The sequence below is a fragment of the Schistocerca serialis genome, chromosome 4, assembly GCF_023864345.2.
Source record: "Schistocerca serialis cubense isolate TAMUIC-IGC-003099 chromosome 4, iqSchSeri2.2, whole genome shotgun sequence".
Lineage (NCBI taxonomy): Eukaryota > Metazoa > Arthropoda > Insecta > Orthoptera > Acrididae > Schistocerca > Schistocerca serialis.
Window position 1 is genome coordinate 287,873,377 of NC_064641.1, and position 21,834 is coordinate 287,895,210.

Here is a 21,834-nt window from a genome sequence, read left to right on the forward strand (position 1 = left end):
ATCCTATTCAATACTTCCTCATTAGTTATGTGATCTACCCATCTAATCTTCAGCATTCTTCTGTAGCACCACATTTCGAAACCTTCTATTCTCTTCTTGTCCAAACTATTTATCGTCCATGTTTCACTTCCATACATGGCTACACTCCATACGAATACTTTCAGAAATGACTTCCTGACACTTAAATCAATACTGGATGTTAACAAATTTCTCTTCTTCAGAAACGCTTTCCTTGCTATTGCCAGCCTACATTTTATATCCTCTCTACTTCGACCATCATCAGTTATTTTGCTCCCCAAATAGCAAAACTCCTTTACTACTTTAAGTGCCTCATTTCCTAATCTAATTCCCTCAGCATCACCCGACTTAATTCGACTACATTCCATTATCCTTGTTTTGCTTTTGTTGATGTTCATCTTATATCCTCCTTTCAAGACACTGTCCATTCCATTCAACTGCTCTTCCAAGTCCTTTGCTGTCTCTGACAGAATTACAATGTCATCGGCGAACCTCAAATTTTTTTTATTTCTTCTCCATGAATTTTAATACCTACTCCGAATTTTTCTTTTGTTTCCCTTACTGCTTGCTCAATATGCAGATTGAACAACATCGGGGAGAGGCTACAACCCTGTCTTACTCCCTTCCCAACCACTGCTTCCCTTTCATGTCCCTCGACTCTTATAACTGCCATCTGGTTTCTGTACAAATTGTAAATAGCATTTCGCTCCCTGTATTTTACTCCTGCCACCTTTAGAATTTGAAAGAGAGTATTCCAGTCAACATTGTCAAAAGCTTTCTCCAAGTTTACAAATGCTAGAGACGTAGGTTTGCCTTTCCTTAATCTTTCTTCTAAGATAAGTCGTAAGGTCAGTATTGCCTCACGTGTTCCAGTGTTTTTTGTACGGAATCCAAACTGATCTTCCCCGAGGTTGGCTTCTACTAGTTTTTCCATTCGTCTGTAAAGAATTCGTGTCAGTATTTTGCAGCTGTGACTTATTAGACTGATAGTTCGGTACGTTTCACATCTGTCAACACCTGCTTTCTTTGGGATTTGAATTATTATATTCTTCTTGAAGTCTGAGGGTATTTCGCCTGTCTCATACATCTTGCTCACCAGATGGTAGAGTTTTGTCAGGACTGGCTCTCCCAAGGCCGTCAGTAGTTCCAATGGAATGTTGTCTACTCCGGGGGCCTTGTTTTGACTCAGGTCTTTCAGTGCTCTGTCAAACTCTTCACGCAGTATCACATCTCCCATTTCATCTTCATCTACATCCTCTTCCATTTCCATAATATTGTCCTTAAGTACATCGCCCTTGTATAGACCCTCTATATACTCCTTCCACCTTTCTGCTTTCCCTTCTTTGCTTAGAACTGGGTTTCCATCTGAGCTCTTGATATTCATACAAGTTGTTCTCTTATCTCCAAATGTCTCTTTAATTTTCCTGTAGGCAGTATCTATCTTACCCCTAGTGAGATAGGCCTCTACATCCTTACATTTGTCCTCTAGCCATCCCTGCTTAGCCATTTTGCACTTCCTGCCAATCTCATTTTTGAGACGTTTGTATTCCTTTTTGCCTGCTTCATTTACTGCATTTTTATATTTTCTCCTTTCATCAATTAAATTCAATATTTCTTCTGTTACCCAAGGATTTCTACTAGCCCTCGTCTTTTTACTTACTTGATCCTCTGCTGCCTTCGCTACTTCATCCCTCAAAGCTACCCATTCTTCTTCTACTGTATTTCTTTCCCCCATTCCTGTCAATTGTTCCCTTATGCTCTCCCTGAAACTCTGTACAACCTCTGGTTCTTTCAGTTTATCCAGGTCCCATCTCCTTAAATTCCCACCTTTTTGCAGTTTCTTCAGTTTTAATCTACAGGTCATAACCAATAGATTGTGGTCAGAGTCCACATCTGCCCCTGGAAATGTCTTACAATTTAAAACCTGGTTCCTAAATCTCTGTCTTACCATTATATAATCTATCTGATACCTTTTAGTATCTCCAGGGTTCTTCCATGTATACAACCTTCTTTCATGATTCTTAAACCAAGTGTTAGTTATGATTATGTTGTGCTCTGTGCAAAATTCTACCAGGCGGCTTCCTCTTTCATTTCTTAGCCCCAATCCATATTCACCTACTATGTTTCCTTCTCTCCCTTTTCCTACACTCGAATTCCAGTCACCCATGACTATTAAATTTTTGTCTCCCTTCACAATCTGAATAATTTCTTTTATTTCATCATACATTTCTTCAATTTCTTCGTCATCTACAGAGCTAGTTGGCATATAAACTTGTACTACTGTAGTAGGTGTGGGCTTCGTATCTATCTTGGCCACAATAATGCGTTCACTATGCTGCTTGTAGTAGCTTACCCGCATTCCTATTTTCCTATTCATTATTAAACCTACTCCTGCATTACCCCTATTTGATTTTGTGTTTATAACCCTGTAGTCACCTGACCAGAAGTCTTGTTCCTCTGCCACCGAACTTCACTAATTCCCACTATATCTAACTTTAACCTATCCATTTCCCTTTTTAAATTTTCTAACCTACCTGCCCGATTAAGGGATCTGACATTCCACACTCCGATCCGTAGAACGCCAGTTTTCTTTCTCCTGATAACGACATCCTCTTGAGTAGTCCCCGCCCGGAGATCCGAATGGGGGACTATTTTACCTCCGGAATATTTTACCCAAGAGGACGCCATCATCATTTAATCATACAGTAAAGCTGCATGCCCTCGGGAAAAATTACGGCCGTAGTTTCCCCCTGCTTTCAGCCGTTCGCAGTACCAGCACAGCAAGGCCGTTTTGGTTATTGTTACAAGGCCAGATCAGTCAATGATCCAGACTGTTGCCCTTGCAACTACTGAAAAGGCTGCTGCCCCTCTTCAGGAACCACACGTTTGTCTGGCCTCTCAACAGATACCCCTCTGTTGTGGTTGCACCTACGGTACGGCTATCTGTATCGCTGAGGCACGCAAGCCTCCCCCCCAACGGCAAGGTCCATGGTTCATGGGGGGGGGGAATCACTACCCAACAGAAAAACAACTGAAGGCATAAGGCAGAAAGGCCATATGTGGAAGAGAACACAACATCAAGTGGTAGCTGAGCTAAACATGGCTGACTGATGGTGGACAGGCCACAGACGAGACAAGACCAAAGCAAGCTATGTAAATAATGAAGTGCAAATAGGAAACCTTAGCCACACCAGTGTCAACAGGCCAAGAGCAACGAGAGAGACAGGTCAAGGGCAAAGAGAGAGACACTCCAAATCGCGACCAGAAAGAAAGACCAACTGTCAAGTGAGGTGGTTATTGAATAGTCTGTAGAACAGAGATTATAGCAATTGATTATATCAGATGCGAGTATAGAACTGACCGACCATTCGCTGGGCAACTGTATTTATATCAGCCGCGGGAAACACTACTGGCCATCATATTCACATGATGAGGCGAGTGGCATACTCACACTGCAAGCAAACTGCCGTAAAAATGGGATTATGTTCTACAATGGCCATCTTGGTCCATTTCCTCCGGCACGTGTTCCACTTTTGCAGAGCGAGATACCAGACTAGCTGCCCATGTCTAGAGTTAAGCATATGCACAAGGGTGGGAACATTTTTTAAACGTTTGTGTAGCTCATACCTTAGGTGGGATGTGAATATTAGTTCTGCATTTACCTAGTGGGACATGGGGAACAGCATGAAAACCACTTCCAGGTTACATTCACCAGCACTCATTGTCTATCCACAAAGTGGATCCAATCCAGGTCAGATTCGTCTCCCGCAATCCAGAAATCGGTGTGTGAACACACTCGGCTATACAGGCAACCATAAATCATCTGCGCTTCTGATCACTGGGGGCAATGCACATGGAAGCATTGAGCATGTGATATATCTATCAGGCCCAACATCAAGCACTCCTCCTGCTTGTTAAGTCAGCAACCTGTCAGAGATTCCAAGCCTGGTAGATACTGGGACACCATAGGAGGTGTGTAGATGTCGACTTTTCTTGCCTATTCCTGTGAGAGATATGACTCGTTATCGTTGACACATACTCCAAATTCCCCCCCCCCCCCCCCCCCTGCCCCCCGTCATATGAATGAGGAATACCTCAGCAACAGATAGAATATGCAGCTTGAAGAAAATATTCACCACTGAAGAGGCCCCAAGACCATAATGGACAATGGCCCCCAGGGTTTCAGGGTTCTGCTCTCAGAATGGCATAACGCAACAGACAATAGCATCGTTTCTCTCAGTCTCCAATCCTGAAGCAGGACAGTCCATCACATCTCTTAGGGTAAAATCCAAAGCTGAGGTCTCAACCTAGTTCAGAACTAAACCAACCAAGGGACACACTCCAGTGAAACTGTTGCATGATCTCCGACACTGGACACTCTGGAACCTTCTGCCGACAACACGTGCTACACCAAACATCGCCCCCACTACTCTATGGACATGGAGATATGGGATCACATCTTGGGGAAAGTTTCAGCAGAGATACCAGGCATCATCCGATTTGGTTGTGGACAACAAATGTTCACCCAATGGCGCCATGCTGATACAGCATGCAAGCCAGCTGTGTCTACGAACAGCAGCTTCCACCTCAAGCCAGGACTGAGTCCAGCTCTGTATAACTTTAAGATGCCAGACTAAGACAGTCCAACAACTACAGGTCCAGTCACATCAAAGTAGGTCCACCAGGGAGAGGCACCTCTTCCCACTTGCTGCATCAATGACTACCAGGAGGGATCCAGAGAACACAACACCAGCAACTGCTGGCTTCAGCGTCATGTATCTAGTACAGTATCTATATCACCGATGCTGTGCATATGTGAATGGTCTGCAAGTTGGAACTCATCTGGACAACTCTCAGGATTGTGAATAAATGGATGCTGACAGACTTACATGGCTGCAGAGAATCTTTATTGTTCTCTTGGTGTGTCTGCAACTTTATGATGAACTGTTGTGGACTTTTTTTGTGAATTTTCAAGCGATAATAGTGTATCCATCCTTACAGTGTAATACAGAGTGTTAATTTCACTTTAGCAGACCTAGGACACTCCACAATTAGTCTCTAGAGATGGAGCATACACTCATTTTGGGGAAGTAAGGAAGGATGGAGATGGAAATTAGCCACAACCTCTCAAACGAACCACACCAGCATTCATCTTAAGCAATTTAAGGAAAATATGGAAAATCTAAGTCTTGATGGTTAGACAGGAATTTGAACCACTGCCCTCCCAAAGAGGGGGGGGGGGGGGGGTCAATGGAGGGAGAGACAATACATGGTTACTCATCTTACCTTTCAATGCCACCACTGTTTCCTGGTTCAACTGGTGGCTCTATACTCTTCACCTGGGGTTTTGGTGTCCTTGACACAGGCTTTTGATTTGGTGTAGCAGCTGACATTATCTTTCCCTGTTGTTGAGCTGCTTTCTGCCTTGCTAAATTTCTTTCAAATGTCTCGACCAACTTGTCACAAGCTGCCATATTATGCACTGGTTCCCATGTATTTTGATCACTGTGACAATAATACACCAGTTTGAACACAAATTTTAAAATCACCTAAATTGCACATTTACGGAAATAAGTTACATACTTCTTCCCAACAATTTTATCAAAATATGATATCTACTGTACTTATAATGAAACAACATTGGCTCTCATTTGCATATGATATGGAAAACTACTGCTTCAGGAGGAAAAGAAAACAAGACTCAAAACAAAAGAAAAATATTGCAGTACCAAGAAATATGATATTAAGTACACAGTCACAATTTCTAGTTCACTTAGTTAATCATAGAAACTTTACAGTAATTATTAAGAAATTGAGAGTAATACATCATGTTTAACTATGACAATAACATTGCTACAACATATGGATGAACTGAAACAACAAATATTTAAAGTGTTCTAGATATTTAACAAAACTTTAATCACAAGTAATAAATTTCAACTCTGACATTATCTAATGATGATCCTAACGATTTGCAGATGGCTGTATTAAGACTGACACAAGATTTATAACTGCAGATTCCGATCTCTAACACCTTCTGATACATGATCTATTTTAGCAGATTCCAATAAATGACCTGCCCCCCCTCTCTTCCCTTCCCCCCATAAACACAATCACATGCAGATCTGCCCCCTTTCATGCTGTCAATGCAGGTATGAGCATACAGAATAGGTTCAGAAACTTCATAAGTAATAGAACATCGTTGAGTGACTGTAGAAGGATACAGGATGACTTAGAACTTCTGTTGGTGTGATGAATGGCAACGTGCTCCAAATGCAGAACATGTGAGTTAATGCAGTTGAATAGCAACTATAATGTTCGAATACAGTGTTAGTGGTGTACTACTTGACAGTCACGTCAATTAAATGTCACGACGCAATGTTGCAAAACAATATGAAACAGAATGGCCAATAAGGACAGTAGCAGGGAAAGCGATTAGGCAACTTTGGATCAGTGGAAGAAATTTAGAAAAGTGGGTTTCATCTGTAAAGGGGACACTTATAGGGCACAAGTACAGCTCAGTCTTGAGTACTGCTCGAGTGTTTGAGATCGCCACCAGGTTGAATTAAAGGAGCACATCAATTCAGAGGTGTGCTGTTAAGATTAGTTACTGGTAGGTTAGATCAACATGAGAATGTTACGGAGATGCTTCGTGAACTCAAGTGGAAATCCCTGGAGGAAAAATGACAATTAAAAAAAGGTGGGGGGGGGGGGGGGGCATTTGTAGCTGACTGCAGAATGATTATTCTGGCACCAACGTACATTTCTCTAAATGACCACAAAGACAATGTGAGAGAAAAAAAAGGTTTTGTGCAGATGGATATAAGTAAAAAAAAAGGAAAGAGAGTGACTAGTAGTGGTATATGGTAACCTCCGCAGTACACGACATAGTGGCTTGAGGTGTATGGACGTAGATATTATTATTCAACATCACCTGATGTAATTTGACTACATGCTATTACCCTTACTTTACTTTTGATGAGGTTTGCCTGATAATCTCAAGGCACTCGCCATTCCATTTATCTTATCTTCCAAGTTCTTTGCTCTCTCTTGCCAGATTTATATCATCACTGGGGAAATGTTACAGTATTTATTTTTTTCTTCCTAAACTTTAATCCTTGTGTCCAAATTTCTCCTTTGTTTGCTTTAGTGCTTGCTCAATGTACAGACCGAAAAAAACACAGGGATAGGTTACAAGCCCGGCTCACTCCTCCTCAACTAATGCTTCCCTTTCATGTCCTTTGAGTCTTACAACTTGTCTCTGTACATGTTGTAGATCACTTTTTGCTCCCTCTATTTTGTTCCTTATAAACTTCATTATTTCAGAGCATATTCCAGTCAAAAGCTTTTCTAAATTTATGAATGTTATACATGTAGATTTGTCTTTCTTCAATCTACCTTCTAAGATAAGTCATAATTCACAGTATCGCCTTGCATGTGCCTACATTTCTGCAGAACCCAAATTAATCTTCCAATGGATCAGTTTCTACCAGTTCTTCCACTCTTTTGTAGGTAATTTATGCCAGTATTTTGCAAAAATGACTCATTAAACCTATGGCTGCATAATACTGACACCTACCAGGGCATTTAAAGCATGTTCATCAAAATTTATGTAACTCAATGTTATTATAGGGCACATGCGATAGGCAGGATAGATAATTATTTGACATTAAATACCTTTAAGTTTTAGGGTAGTTAGTACTGAAAGAAAGTGGAGTAATACACACGTGAACAATTGAACTGAAGATAACTGAAGTGTATGGGAGGGTTTGTTACTGTTGTCATGGTAAAGGGAACAATATCACATGTAATGTGAGTGACTGACCTGCCAATTAGACTTAGTACTAGCTGCCAATGTGACAGTTGAAAATGCATGTCAGAGCATTTGATTGCAGCTACTTGGTACTCAGCATATTCCATCACACACCACCGTGTCAAACCTGTAATGTAAGCACCTCGATTTGGAGAAAACTGCCACCACCACAGTCAGCTCCAAGGGCAATAACATACTGATGACAGATGCTATCACTGACTATTGTAAATTATAACAGAAAATGAAGTGATACATCTTGCTCACAAGCAGGGCACCAATCAGGCAGGTGGTGGAGGTGCCTTTATGTAGGAGATATTTACATGGGACAAAACGAGACCACCAGCTGCCTGCCACCATCTCTCACTGGCTATCAATACAGACATCTACTGTCTTATCATACACACATGTACAGCTGCAGCATCTCACTCCTAAACTGTGCTTTCATCAGAGAAAAACACCTCCTGACACACCTGAATTTCGTCACAATGTTACATAGCTCTTCAAGTCTTCTGACATTTCGAGCGCAACTGTAACATCACTGATAGAGACATGAGCATTCTGGTCCAAGTTCTGTCCGATCTCTGTGAGTTGCTGGCAACAGATGAATACTTATGGATTAAGATGGCTCCATCATGCTTTCAGTCTACTGTTAAGGCCAAAGTAAAACTCATCACCACTATAATCAATGTGAAACGGAATGCTATATGCTATTGAGTTAGGTGTATCTAATCCAACTGCTCATGACTGAATGTATAATCACAGCTGAAAGAAAAGTTAAAAAGAGGATAAAACAGAATACTCACTGTGGATAGCCTTCCCATTTCAGCAAATATTCATAGTACTTTCTTCTTGGATTGAATCTTTTCGCAAGAATTTTCTCTACTACATATTCATCTTCACTTGAGCCTTCATCCGCCCCTTTGTTTATATTTGGACGCATACCCTTTCCAGCAACACTTTTAATTACATTTTCTATCTTCTTGTTTGGATCGGATTTCTGCTCAAGCTCTGGCAGAGTAGTTGATTCAACACAAGGAACTTTTAAACTTGTATCCTCTTCCACAATTTCTTCTTCCGCTTCACTAAGTTTTTCTTCTTTTATTTCAATTGTTTCAATTGGTTGTAGTGATGATTTTTTATCCATTACCTCCCCTTGCACTTCCTCTGACTCCATCTTCTCCTATGAGAAAGAAAAATATTCTTATGATACGTACACTCTAAAATTTGGGAGTCATATTAATTCTGTAACATTTTTATGAAAAATTATAAATTTCCAGAAGAAGCCAATTTTATGTCTCTTCAATTCCAGAATTTTCCCCTATTTTCCCCTCTGCAAGTCGACTGTTTACAAAGACTAAAGGAGGTAACAGGTACAGTACAGCTATCATCAGCCCAAATACTGGTTTGAACACCGCAGTGCTTTACTATAGTTGAGTCATCGTGAGCTGATGCCTACCAGTTACAACATGGCATATTCGCGAGCCTACCTCAGCCAATAACGTGATACAATTTTGTAAACACCTCTATAGCAACACCTCATTGTTGTCACTGCTCTGTAGACGGTTGCTGTTTTCGCCTACAGCCATTAGTGCTTCGCAGTTCAAAGCTGGCAACAGTACTGTGAACTGTCAGGGATCCTGTTAAACCATCTCAGCAATAGGGACAGTCGTACTGCAGGTGTTATGGCATTCTCTAACTTGTGAAATGACTTGCAGGGAAACCTGCCACTTAATGTAAAGTCAGAATCATAGTGCAAGTTGATATAAAATAAACTAATCACTGCCTGAAGTGAAAGGAACATTAGTGACAGAAAAAAGGTTGAGAAGACCAGCTTTGCACATGGAATTTCAACAAGGTTCACAATTTGTACCACTGTTCCCAGAACTGATCATAGCCCTTTGGCTCTGAGTAAAGTGGAAGGACTAAACCAGAGACTTCAAAGGTTTTGTAGAGATGCTAGGCTGCAACTTCCTTGACTTGCACCATACAGTTGAGAACTATAGTGTCCCCCTAAATCAGTCAAGTGTGCACTACACATAAGAGAGGCTGCTACTCAGGTAGCCGACTGTGTATGGGCTGCACACGTGGGTCTTTTATATTAGGCAACTCTCCACCCAATCCAGATAATGACAGCTTTACGAAACTCAGAAATATCAGTGTAAGGTAGGAGGAAATGCCTCTCATAGAAGAGAGTGTTAAAATCCTAATGGTTAACTGCCAAAGCATTCGCAACAAAGTGCCAGAGACTGAAAGGCTCATGAAAAGCAGCGAAGCTCACATAATACTACATACAGAAATCTGATTGAAACCAGTCATACATTAATCATCCAAAAATTAATTGGGAAAATTACAGTTTTGCTTGTGGTGGCGTGATAAGACAACCTGTGAAACTTTACTAAATGCCTTCTCTGAAAACTGCCAAGAACAAATAGTTAGGAACCCCAAACATGATGGAAATGTATTGGATCTAATGGCAGCAAATAGACCTGACCTCTTTGAGGGTGCCCACATCAAAACTGGTATCAGTGACCAAAGTGGCAAGTGGCAACAATGATTACCAAACTATAAAGGACAACTAATATATATATATATATATATATATATATATATAAAAAAAACAAAGATGATGTGACTTACCAAATGAAAGTGCTGGCAGGTCGACAGACACACAAACAAACACAAACATACACACAAAATTCAAGCTTTCGCAACAAACTGTTGCCTCATCAGGAAAGAGGGAAGGAGAGGGAAAGACGAAAGGATGTGGGTTTTAAGGGAGAGGGTAAGGAGTCATTCCAATCCCGGGAGCGGAAAGACTTACCTTAGGGGGAAAAAAGGACGGGTATACACTCGCACACACACACGTATCCATCAACACATATACAGACACAAACAAACATAGGTCTTCAAACAGCTCATACCCATCAACAAGAAGGGTAGTAGAAGTAATCCACAAAACTAATGTCCAATATCTCTAACATTGATTTTTTGTAGAATCTTGGAACATATTCTGAGCTCAAATATCTCTAACAGAAAGATCTCCTCCATGCCAATCAGCACGGATTCCGAAAACATCGACCATGTGAAGCCCAACTCACACTTTTCTCACAAGACATACTGAAAGCTTTCGGTCAAAGCAGTCAGGTAGGTGCAGTATTTCTTAATTTCCAAAATGCATTTGACGCAGTAGCACACCTGTGCTTATTTTTGGAAGTATAAGTATATGGGTATCAAGTGAAATTTGTGACTGGATTGAGGACTTTTTGGTATGGAGGACGCAGAATGTTATGTTGGATGGAGAGTCATTGTCAGATATAGAAATTACTTCAGGTGTGCCCCAAGGAAATGTGTTGGTACCCTTGCTGTTCAAATGATGTATATTAATGACTTTTTGACAGTATTTACAGTAACCTCAGGTTTTTTGAAAATGATACAGTTATCTATAATGAAATACTATCTGAAAGAAGCTGCATAAATATTCAGTCAGATCTTCATAAGTTTTCAAAGTGGTGCAAAGATTGGTAACTTGCTTTAATTGTTCAGGATTGTAGAATTGTGCACTTCACAAAACAAAAAAATGTAGTACCCTATTACTATGATATCAATGAGTCACTGTTGTAATCGGCCAGCTCATAAAAATACCTGGATGTAACACTTTGTAGGATTATGAAATGGAATTGTCACCTAGGCTCAGTTGTGAGTAAAGCAGCCTGGTACACTTCAGTTTATTGGTAGGGAAGGGCAATAAGTCTACAAATGAGATTGCTTACAAATCTATCGTGCAACTTGTTCTAGAATAATGCTCAAGTAGGTGGGACCCATACCAAACTGGACTAACAAAGGATACTAAACGTATACAGAGAGGGACAGCATTAATGATCACACGTCTGTTTGATCCATTGGAGAGTGTCACAGAGTTACTGAAGCAAACTGAACTGGAAGACTCTTTAAGACAGATGTAACCTGTACAGAGAAAGTCTATTAACAAAGTTAGAAGAACACACTTTAAATGATGACTATATGAATATATTACAATCCCCTACATATTCCTCAAATGGGGATCACAATAATAAGATTAGAATAATTACTGCAAGCACAGAGGCATTCAAACAATCATTCTTCCCACACTCCATACGTAAATGAAATGGGGAAAAAACTATAGTAACTGGTACAATGGGTCATACCCTCTTTCATGCACCTCATGGTGGTTTGCAGAGTATAGAAGTAAATGTAGATTAATATACCAGTGTATAGCCAAAGTGGCTGCTCTCATTAAACGAAAATACAGGACTGAAAAAACTATGTAAATGGGTTAGATTGTTGCTTACCAAACAAAAGAGGTGCTGAGCAGAATTGCAGTCTTGTAGAACAGGTAGTTTGCACGTGGTCATACCGACAAGAATGCTGAGTAGTAGTCGCAGTGTAGATGGTGAAAGGTGTGGTTGCTTTCGAAAGTGTTCCTATGTTAGATGGGGGTAAGTAATGCCAGTGGCAGGGCTTGCATAGTAAATTGTGTAGATATATAGGGCTGGCCTTGAAGTTAAATGTTCCACAGGGTTACGATGTAGGATGCAGGTGATTGAGAGCATGATGGCCACAGTGACAAACCAAGACAATATGTACCTATAATGCAATGAAATGTCACTATGGGAGGTGAAGGAAGAATAGTAAGGCGAATATGCCTCATTTCAGGGCATTACAAGAGAAGCATTGGCCAACTGTGATACAACTGTTCCATGTTCGGGTTGGCGCTGAGTAATGCATAGGCAACCCCACTGTGGCTGATGAGGAATGTTGAGAGACAGAGAGAGAGAGAGAGAGAGAGAGAGAGAGAATGTGTGTGTGTGTGTGTGTGTTTTCAGGGGTGGGGGTATGTGTAGATAGGAAATAGAATACCTATTTATGGACAGAGAATGGAAGAATGAACCAGATTCTACACACGTATCTTCCTTTTCGTTCCCCTAAAATCAACAATGAAGCATATAGACTAATGTAAATCCGTCACCTCACTGCCACTGCAGTGTTTTCCCAAAGAATGTCAACTGCCCTAAGTTAAGGCTCAATAAAATAATGAGTCGGCTGTCTTCGAGGCCAAAATGAACTATTGTCCACCGTGGTAGGCGAAGATCAGAAACAGTGTTGGTTCCCTCCCAAGTGTGACAGCTAGCGTGAACTACTTGAATAACGAAAATGAACTGATGCTTTGCTGTCGCACATTGGCAACTGTGTGCACTGCCCACATAAATCTGAGAGCTTTGAGTGAAGGGACTCAGTTCCAAGATGTTAAGTGCTCTCTAATACATAATTTTAATCCATATAAATTATAAAAATGTATCTATGTTCCACATCTCCTCCTAAACCACTGGACCGATTTCAACCAAATGTGGTACAATATCATTTACAGATTGGAAATAATCACTGAGGGGACAAGAACCACCCACCTAAGAAAGGGGGGGGGGGGGGGGGGCGGGATGAAAAAGTAGTGTAGACCACAACAGGAGAATATTCATACTTTAGTCATCCAATATTTGAGGACCAGAAAACTTGGTGACTTGCAACAAACTATTTTACACATAAATTTATTGCCTCTTTACTACTAATTATATTCATAACACATATTTCAGACTGAATTCACACAACACTGAATGTACCAGGAAAATTACATCGTTGTGCGACACTTAGTTTACGAGGTGTTCAACAATGGAAAATCCAGGATGGAATGTAATAATATTATGAAAAGGATGGCTGTTACTTATCACCATATAGTGGAGATTCGTACTAATTCTATTCAAATCAGTTTTCACAGATAGTAACCACAAATGGCACTGAATGTACCACAAAAATTATATCACTTTATGACACACAGTTCAGGAGATATGCTGTCAAATACTGAAAAGTGAGAAAAAGCTGCCACATCATGCATGACATTTTAATTTATTACTTCTGTACTAGTAAATCGATTCACAACACATTTCGCAGACAGTAGGTACATACACCACTAGATGTACTTGTGCACATATGTTATTGTACAGTATGTAGTTCGGAAGATACAGTGTGATAAACAGTGAACTGCATGAAAATGAAACTGCAGGGTGAAATTTAGTACAAATACAGGTGAGATATGTGTACAGATGTGTGTGAAATATTTTAAATACATGTGAAGTATATCTGACATGTGCATATGTACCAAAGCTGCAGGTGAAAAGCTCAGCCTAAACCCCTGGAATAATTTCAATTAAGGTTGTTACACACATTAGTTACAATCTGGAGAGAAATACTGTAGTGGTACGAACCACCAACCTCCTATTGGTGTAAGTGTGAGTGGAGAAAGAATGGAGGATGAGGACAGACAGCAATGGGGAAGGAGGAGATAGACGTAGATAGGAGGAGGAGATGCACAGAGAAAGGAAAGGAGGAGGAGTTGGGTAGAGACAGAGGGAGGAAAACACAGGCAGAGTGATGGTGGACGAAGAGATGAAAAGGCAAAGGGGGAGGACAAAATGGACAGAGAAAGTGAAGAGAGAGGAGCATGGAGGGGATGGACACACAAAGGAAAGGAGAGGAGATGAACAGGAAGAGGTGGTAGCAGGAGATGAACCAATAGAAGATTGGAATAAATACATACCTGGGCAACAAGTGGTGCTCACCTAATTAGGATATACAGGGATGGTTACAACTTTACACATACATACTCTTACCCAACCATGTCAAATGTTGCCGTATGTGTTGGAACAAGAACTGCACGAAATCAGTAATTGTGTAATCGCCTAACACAATTCATATTCAGTCAATAAATTAGGATTACTCGTTAAAGAGAAAGGTTATAACTTAGAATCTTTCTTGGTAAAACTAAGGAAGTGAGTTAATACATATATGTATCCAAGGAAAAAAAAAAGAAAAAAACTCTATGAAAAACCAATGCAGGATGACAATGCCCAGTACAGTACAGTTCTGCTCAAATTCCAAGTGAAGTTGACACATGTGGCATTTATTTAGTTATATTTATTTCTTAAACTGCTACATTATTTTAAGATGGTTAATGAAACACGGTCACTCGCTTAGCAAACAGGAATTTGTTTTCAATTAGCATTTCTTTCCTTCGAGAAAGAGGAAAAAAATTTAAATGTGCAAGGAGTGGGTAGTTTCTTTTTCCATGGTACAAGTAATGCAATGAGTGTGCAAAAGAAACACAATTGTAGTTTGTGATATATTTTAAAATAGATAGGTATTAGAATAAAGCACACAATATGACAACAACATATACAAAAGGAACAAGACAATGAAGTATCATAAAATGTTACAAAGAAAAAAATATCAAAATATCTGCTATAGTTAAAAACAGCTGCTGTATTTACCTGTTCATCCAATTTTTTCTCAGTATTTTTCACAATTTCTGGGCTATCACCTCCCTTCTCCTTAATGGGAGGGCTCTCCTTCAACTCTAATTGCGTTTCTGGGGCCTTCTCAGTTTCATCTGCACAAGGTATGTCATTCTTTGAATTGAATGATTTGATGTCCTTATTCTGTACCTGTTTAATATCTTTGATGCTGCCATTCTTGTCAACAGGATGTAAGGTTTTTCTTGCAGCCTTTTTTTCCTGGTTTTCTGTCAACATTTGTTGATTATTTTATAGAACACTGTTTGTTACTGTAAGTGATACGTATGCATACATCTAAGCAATATTCTGAAGGCCATTTTTACAGTGTGTGTTACAGAATACTTTGCGTACCTCTAAAATCCCCCCCCCCCTTTTCTTGTGACAACCATGAAGAGTATATATGATACGAACCTGAAAGTGAGCACCTGCCTAAACTAAACGGCGAACTTCGAGATACTCTAAAAGTGTGCACAAGGTCGCTAAATAAAATTAAAGGTTACCCTCTCAATTTCCAATTGTTTGCAAAGTAATGAGAAGAATGTGATGAAACGAAAGATGGTTGCCAAGAGGTGATATTTTGCACAGGCTTGTTGACTTGTACGACTCTACTGAAGAATTCCTTAGGAATCTGGATCTATCACTATATCGTGAGTTAAAACAGTGGAAGAACAATATATTCTCTCTGGCAGACCTTTATTTGAAATTTAATGAAGTAAACAAGCATTTGCAAGGAAAAAAAAAACTTTACAGTTGTTCAAGCTCCAACATTCACAGTGGCCATTCCAGTAAAAATGGAGCTATTTATATCTTCACTGGCATGATCCAATTGTTACTATTTCAAACTTGTGAGCACTACAAGAAAATGAAAATATTTTAGACCATGATTTGGAGACATACATTAAACATCTTGATAAATTAAGGAAAGATTTTAAAGCATGTTTAGAAGACTTGGGGAATATGCTTGTTCCAGAATGGTTTGCTATTCCACTTGATGCAAAAATAGATAATGAAGGTAGTGAACCTGGCTTAGAAATGAACTAACTGAAATATTTGCAGATCTTGAAGCTTAAGCATTGCTTAAAAATAAAAACCTCATGGAATTTTGGTGCAATAACAATACTGCTAACAAAAAATATTGCAAGCTCAAAGCAGAAGTCAAACCTGTCTTACTTGCATTCCCAACTTCATTTGTGGTTGTAGTTGGTTTTAGCTACACAAACGGAATTTTGACGAAACAGGGGAACAAACAGAACTTGGAAAACGTGGTGATCTGCAATTAAAACTTACCAATTTTCAACTGAATATCAATAATCTTGCTGATTCTCTTCAGATACATCCACCCACTAATATAAATTACTTCAATACAAAGGTATGTTAACATTTTGAAGTATACAGTAGTCAAAAAAAGACAGTAAGAGGCTTCTTCATTCAGTATAACTTAATTTCCAAATATAATTGTGGGTTTTACATATTACAGCGTGTATGGTTTAAGAACCATAGGCAAATTTCCATCGATACATTATTTTACTATTTTTTTTTAAGATTATAACAACGCTGGAGAATATCTTCTCTCTCTGTTAAACTTATTGGGTGGATTTTGTAAGGTATGGAAATTATAAGTTCTTTTGTTGGATTGTTATGCTGGTCTCCTTATTGCTTAACATCAGAAATGCAAATAAATTATTTAATGTTTTTGTTGAATAACTAATCTGGAGGTTGTAACGTCAGAAATAAAAAAAAAATGTTTTTGTTAAATACTTAATATGGGGGTTGATAAGAAGGCAAATATTCTATGAAGGGGTCGACGGGATAAAAAGTTTGGGGAACAGTGATCTAAACTCAACAACAAAACACTTTCTTGTGCATCAAAGGTCCGATAGCATTACCAGGAAACACATTTTTGCAATCTCTCCATGTATCTTATTAAAAATTTATTGTCATAAATAAAAGCAAAACGAAATCACAGCTCCCCTCTTTCAGAACACACAGCTAGTTGTATCTCTATACACTGAACAGTTTGCTAGTGTGAGCAGGTTGAATGAAATACAAGATTACATGTTTGATCGCAGTGCAGGATGTAGTAATTATGCTCCGCCCCTCTATGTGCTCCTGCTGAAGTGTCAATCCTAAAGTAATTCTGTACAGAGGATAAATGTGTTCGAACTCTCCGAAACATCCATTATGGTAAAAAATACATAAAAATTTACTTGTCACAATGATGGTTCCGCACATTCCTCTTAAAATACACACAGAGTATTGACAAATTCTTAGCTTGAAATGCAGAATACCTTTTGCAGTGTAAATGTATATCAATGTAACGATATGCCATTTTCTTAATCGAAAAAGAAATTACAAAGTTTTTCTTTGTTAAAAAAAAGTTGTAGTTAAATTGTAGTTGTTCCTTCTAAGGAACACACACGCACACTATCTCTCTCTCTCTCTCTCTCTCTCTCTCTCTCTCTCTCTCTGCAGTCTCTGGCAACTAAAGCCACACTCTGACTTCACTTGCCAGAGACTGCAGAGAGAGAGAGAGAGAGAGGTGTGTGTGTGTGTGTGTGTGTGTGTGTGTGTGTGTGTGTGTGTTCTATTTTTGATGGACACCATACTGGCCGAAACCTTATTTAAGACTATCTTTTTATTGTGCCAATCTGCGACTCAGCATCTCCACTATATAGTGAGAAGCAACTTTTCTTCTCTGTATATGTTCAATATCCCTGTTAGTCCTACCTCATATTGGTCGCACACACTTGAGCAATATTCTAGAACTCCATTGCACTGGAAGAGCCCCAATTCACGAAAGAGAAGGCTTGAATATCAAAATCAGGGTGTACACGCGGACAAGGAAAACAAATTCGCAGATTTTTCCCGGATTTCCCGGTCAAAAATACACTTTCTCTCAGATGAAACACACTTTTTCCGTGTAATTAATTGACAGTATATTTTTCCTCGGGACTGTAAAACTTATCAATCCTTTGAATGGTTACGTTTTTATACACAGGCGTAGAATTTCCCAGCACTTTAGGAAACTAAACTCAGGGAAGAAAACTCTTTTTGGAAAGATTTTTGATGTTCAGCAACATGTACGCTGCATATTTTCGTATTACGAAAGTATAAATCTGTATTCCACCAAACACAGCATGTCACTTTCTGAACCATTGTTATTGAGATTGCGAAGTGCTTTTGTAAGACAGTCATAGCTCATGTCACGTGATGTAGTCAGCTAATAGCAATATCACTGTTAAGTAGCGTGGATACACAAACAGGAAAAGTTAATGTTTTAAATTAATATACATAGTGTTGCTACAAGAAAATCAAAACTTTCACACATAATATTAGTCTCTAAGGTTAATAAGCTGCAAGAGAAGCTAAGCTTTCACATGTAATGTTGATATTTTTTGTGCGAGTTACACTTTCAGATACATCACACAAATGTGCGAGTAAAATTTTTAGCCGAGTCCAGTGACTTGTCCTCAAACTTTTCCACAAATAAATTAGCTAGCGCAGAGAAGAGAGAGCTTCCCGTAGTACTACATCAATTTGCTCATAATAACGACATGAATGTCTGATCTTCTGGGCTCGAAATACTTCTAAAATGGCTCATCATCAAATGCTCTGTGATTTAAGAAAATCATCATACATTCTCACACATAGTTCAACTTCCATAAAAGGCAATTTACTTTGAAAGTAACACATTGCAAAACACCATTCGCAATATTTTCCCACGACCTGTTAGAAATAGGTTCATTTCAATAGTCATCGGAGAGCGCCAGATAACAGGCGCCACCGTGCTTTGGCAGCTGCTATGATGCAGGAAGCCCGTATGTTTGTTACATGTAAAACATTAAAAGATCTTACATTATGTCATAAAAGAAAAGAGAGATCAGAGGATACTCCAATAGCATTGGAATTTCGCTTTTCAGTGTGGGTTTCAGAATGTAAATTTTCTTGGAGTACCAGTACTGTATTAACCCATTTTTGATTCTTCATTATGGCATAATGCCATATGTGCTAGAAGGTGAAAACATGCACTTGAAATGCAGCGAGCAGTTGAAATTAGCCAATAGTGTGGAACGAAACACTTTGTTTCAAACACATTGATTGCCTCGGTGTAAAAGATCAATAAAAACGAAATTTCTTTGGCAAACCGACAAAAATAACTTCATTGTTCTACAAGTCGATTAATGCATGGCTGTCAGAAAAGTGGAAATAAAATAAAATCTGAAACTATGTACATTAGCATTCCATAACTATGTGGATGTATTTTAATTCACTTGATAGCTCCCAGCCACAGAAATCCATTTTGTTTTCATTTGACGTGAGAGCAGTAAACGAAGAAGAAACAGCAAAATCACTAAATGTAAACACGGGTCACGTGGAGACTATGCACTTCCCCAGTATTACTTGTTGTCAGACTGCTCTGGGCATCAGCCTTGAATCTACAATATTTCCGAACCGGGAAAATACTAAGATAGTGGCTACCCCTGCCCCCTCCCCTCCTACCCCCCCCCCCCCCCCTCCCTCGAGCATTTGAGACAGCGTCAAATATTTTTTTAAAAATCGAATTTTCAAAAATATGTTCATTTTGTAGCGCACATCTTTCTGAAGAGTCTGATACATAAAACATATATGTTCAAGGAAATGTAAGACATGTTATTTGGTCTGAAGTGTGCCCAAGTGCAGTGCCACCCCTCTTCAGACAGCATTCTTCAATCACATGTCACCGTATTTCGCTCCGTGGAATTGAAAAGTGTATATTTTTTACTGGATGCCATCAAACTATATTCACGACAGTGGAAATTAAAATGTTCTGTGGTGCCTCTCCTGCTCCCAGTCGCCCGGTTTGACATCCTGCCCCTCTTTTCTTTTCTTACTTTAAAAAAAACTCGCAATTAGTATTGGATAGGATTATTTGTAATCGGGAGAACAAGAACTCTTCAGAAAATTTTCACTTTTTATCGCCTGTTAGCTAATAACTTTCTGTTTTGGGTGACATAAAATTAAATGTAGGATACATGAAACCAGTAGAAGAGACAAGCAAGAGAGTGCACGCTGTTTCAATCCTCAAGTCCTTGCATTGTTTTCTCTCTAATCGTGCTACAGATTCACATGGCATGCTTTCCTTTCTGTAACTGAATCTATTACCTCATCAAAGCCCATCAAATGTTTTGCTACCTGAAAAATCGAAATATCGTTGTCTAATACTGTGTAAGCTGTTAATACAAATAGTACCCAAGATTGGTGTAGTTTCTCGATCTGATTATGTCTATTTTGTCACTGTCTGCTGGATAAAACAAAACAGGTCTTTTTAACACTGCAGAAATTGTAACACACACCAAATAAACGAGACTGTTTTGGCACAAATGGTCATTTTCATAACATGACAGAATACAATTCACCAAGACCAACATAAAGTGCCTATTAGGCCTATTACAAGTAAAAAGGTTTATGTTAGAAAATAGTTTCACATTTCATTCATATGCTCCAGTTTCTTGAGCACGAGATCGAAAAGTAGTACACTAGAGATTATCTGACCCAAACCGGCTGTGGCAAGGTCAGATAAGCGGGAAGGTCGGATAACACGGAAAATAATACAAAAAACACAAAAATTAAACTAAAGTAGCCCAAATGAGTTAAAGATTTAATACAATATAAATCAAATTAGACTGAATAGATATTTACTGTGTGAAGGAGTTAACAACTGTCTTTTGTTTGCCTGTTGTTTGGCGTTTTTTTGCCGCTAAATCATGTAGTCTCTTAAGTAGTAAAACCTCGGTAGACGATGTTTCCTCAAGTTGTTCTACATATTTTAAAGCAGTTTCTAAGTTCTTGTGTCCTTCGTTGTGAGAAATCTTGGGGGCACTTTCCTCCACTACATCCGCTTCTTTGTCGTCTTCTTTTTTGTTTACCATGTTGACTATTTCTTCATGTCACTTCAAATTCTTCATCTTTGACAATAAATTCATTTATGTCATCTTCTGTGGCGTCAGCACATTCCGGAACAATGAAAGCAGGGAAGTATTTTCTGGTTCGGTCTGCTAATGTAGATTTTCATCATCTGGAGAATTTTCTCGATTTTCCTGTAGCAAATTTTTCCAGGATTTTGCAATTGTATTTGCTCCAACACTCTCCCAAGATTGGGCCACGTCATAAGCTACGTCTTTCAAATTAATATGACGCAACTGCTCTGGCATGTCTCCTCCCTCGTCCACAGCATTAATTAAGGAGGAAAGTAAGTTTCTGCGGTAGTTTCTCTTCAGTGTCTCTAAGGTCCCTTGATCCATAGGCTGACATAAGGATGTGATATTTGGAGGCAAAAACATGGCCTTTATATCTTGATCTTGAAGTTCATCTTCATTAGGATGACAAGTGACATTGTATAGAAGTAACAGTGCTTTGCGGGGCAAGTTGTTGGCTTTGAAAAACTTTTCAGTTTGTGGCACGAACTTATTAAAAAAATCATTCTTTAAAAACGTCTGAGCTCACCCAATCATTTTTTTTTTTTAATATATATTTCACCGGTAAAGCATTTTTAGATACATGTTTAAATGCTCTTGGTTTTTCTGGCTTACCTATCATAGACAGTTTCACTTCCAAATTTTCTGTGGTGTTACTGTATGCAACAAT

General features: G+C 39.1%; 1 protein-coding gene across 3 annotated transcripts in view; it reads right to left on the bottom strand.

Annotated features, from left to right (window-relative positions):
- Nucleotides 1-21,834, bottom strand: part of LOC126473889 (uncharacterized) — a 115,244-nt gene that overhangs the window by 59,352 nt on the left and 34,058 nt on the right. For all 3 annotated transcript variants that reach the window (XM_050101229.1, XM_050101228.1, XM_050101227.1), the window contains 3 exons: nt 15,187-15,437; nt 8,635-9,011; nt 5,305-5,523 (listed from right to left, as the gene is read on the bottom strand). In XM_050101229.1, the coding sequence (XP_049957186.1) occupies nt 5,305-5,523; nt 8,635-9,011; nt 15,187-15,437 (847 nt within the window). The remainder of the gene's footprint in view (nt 1-5,304; nt 5,524-8,634; nt 9,012-15,186; nt 15,438-21,834) is intronic.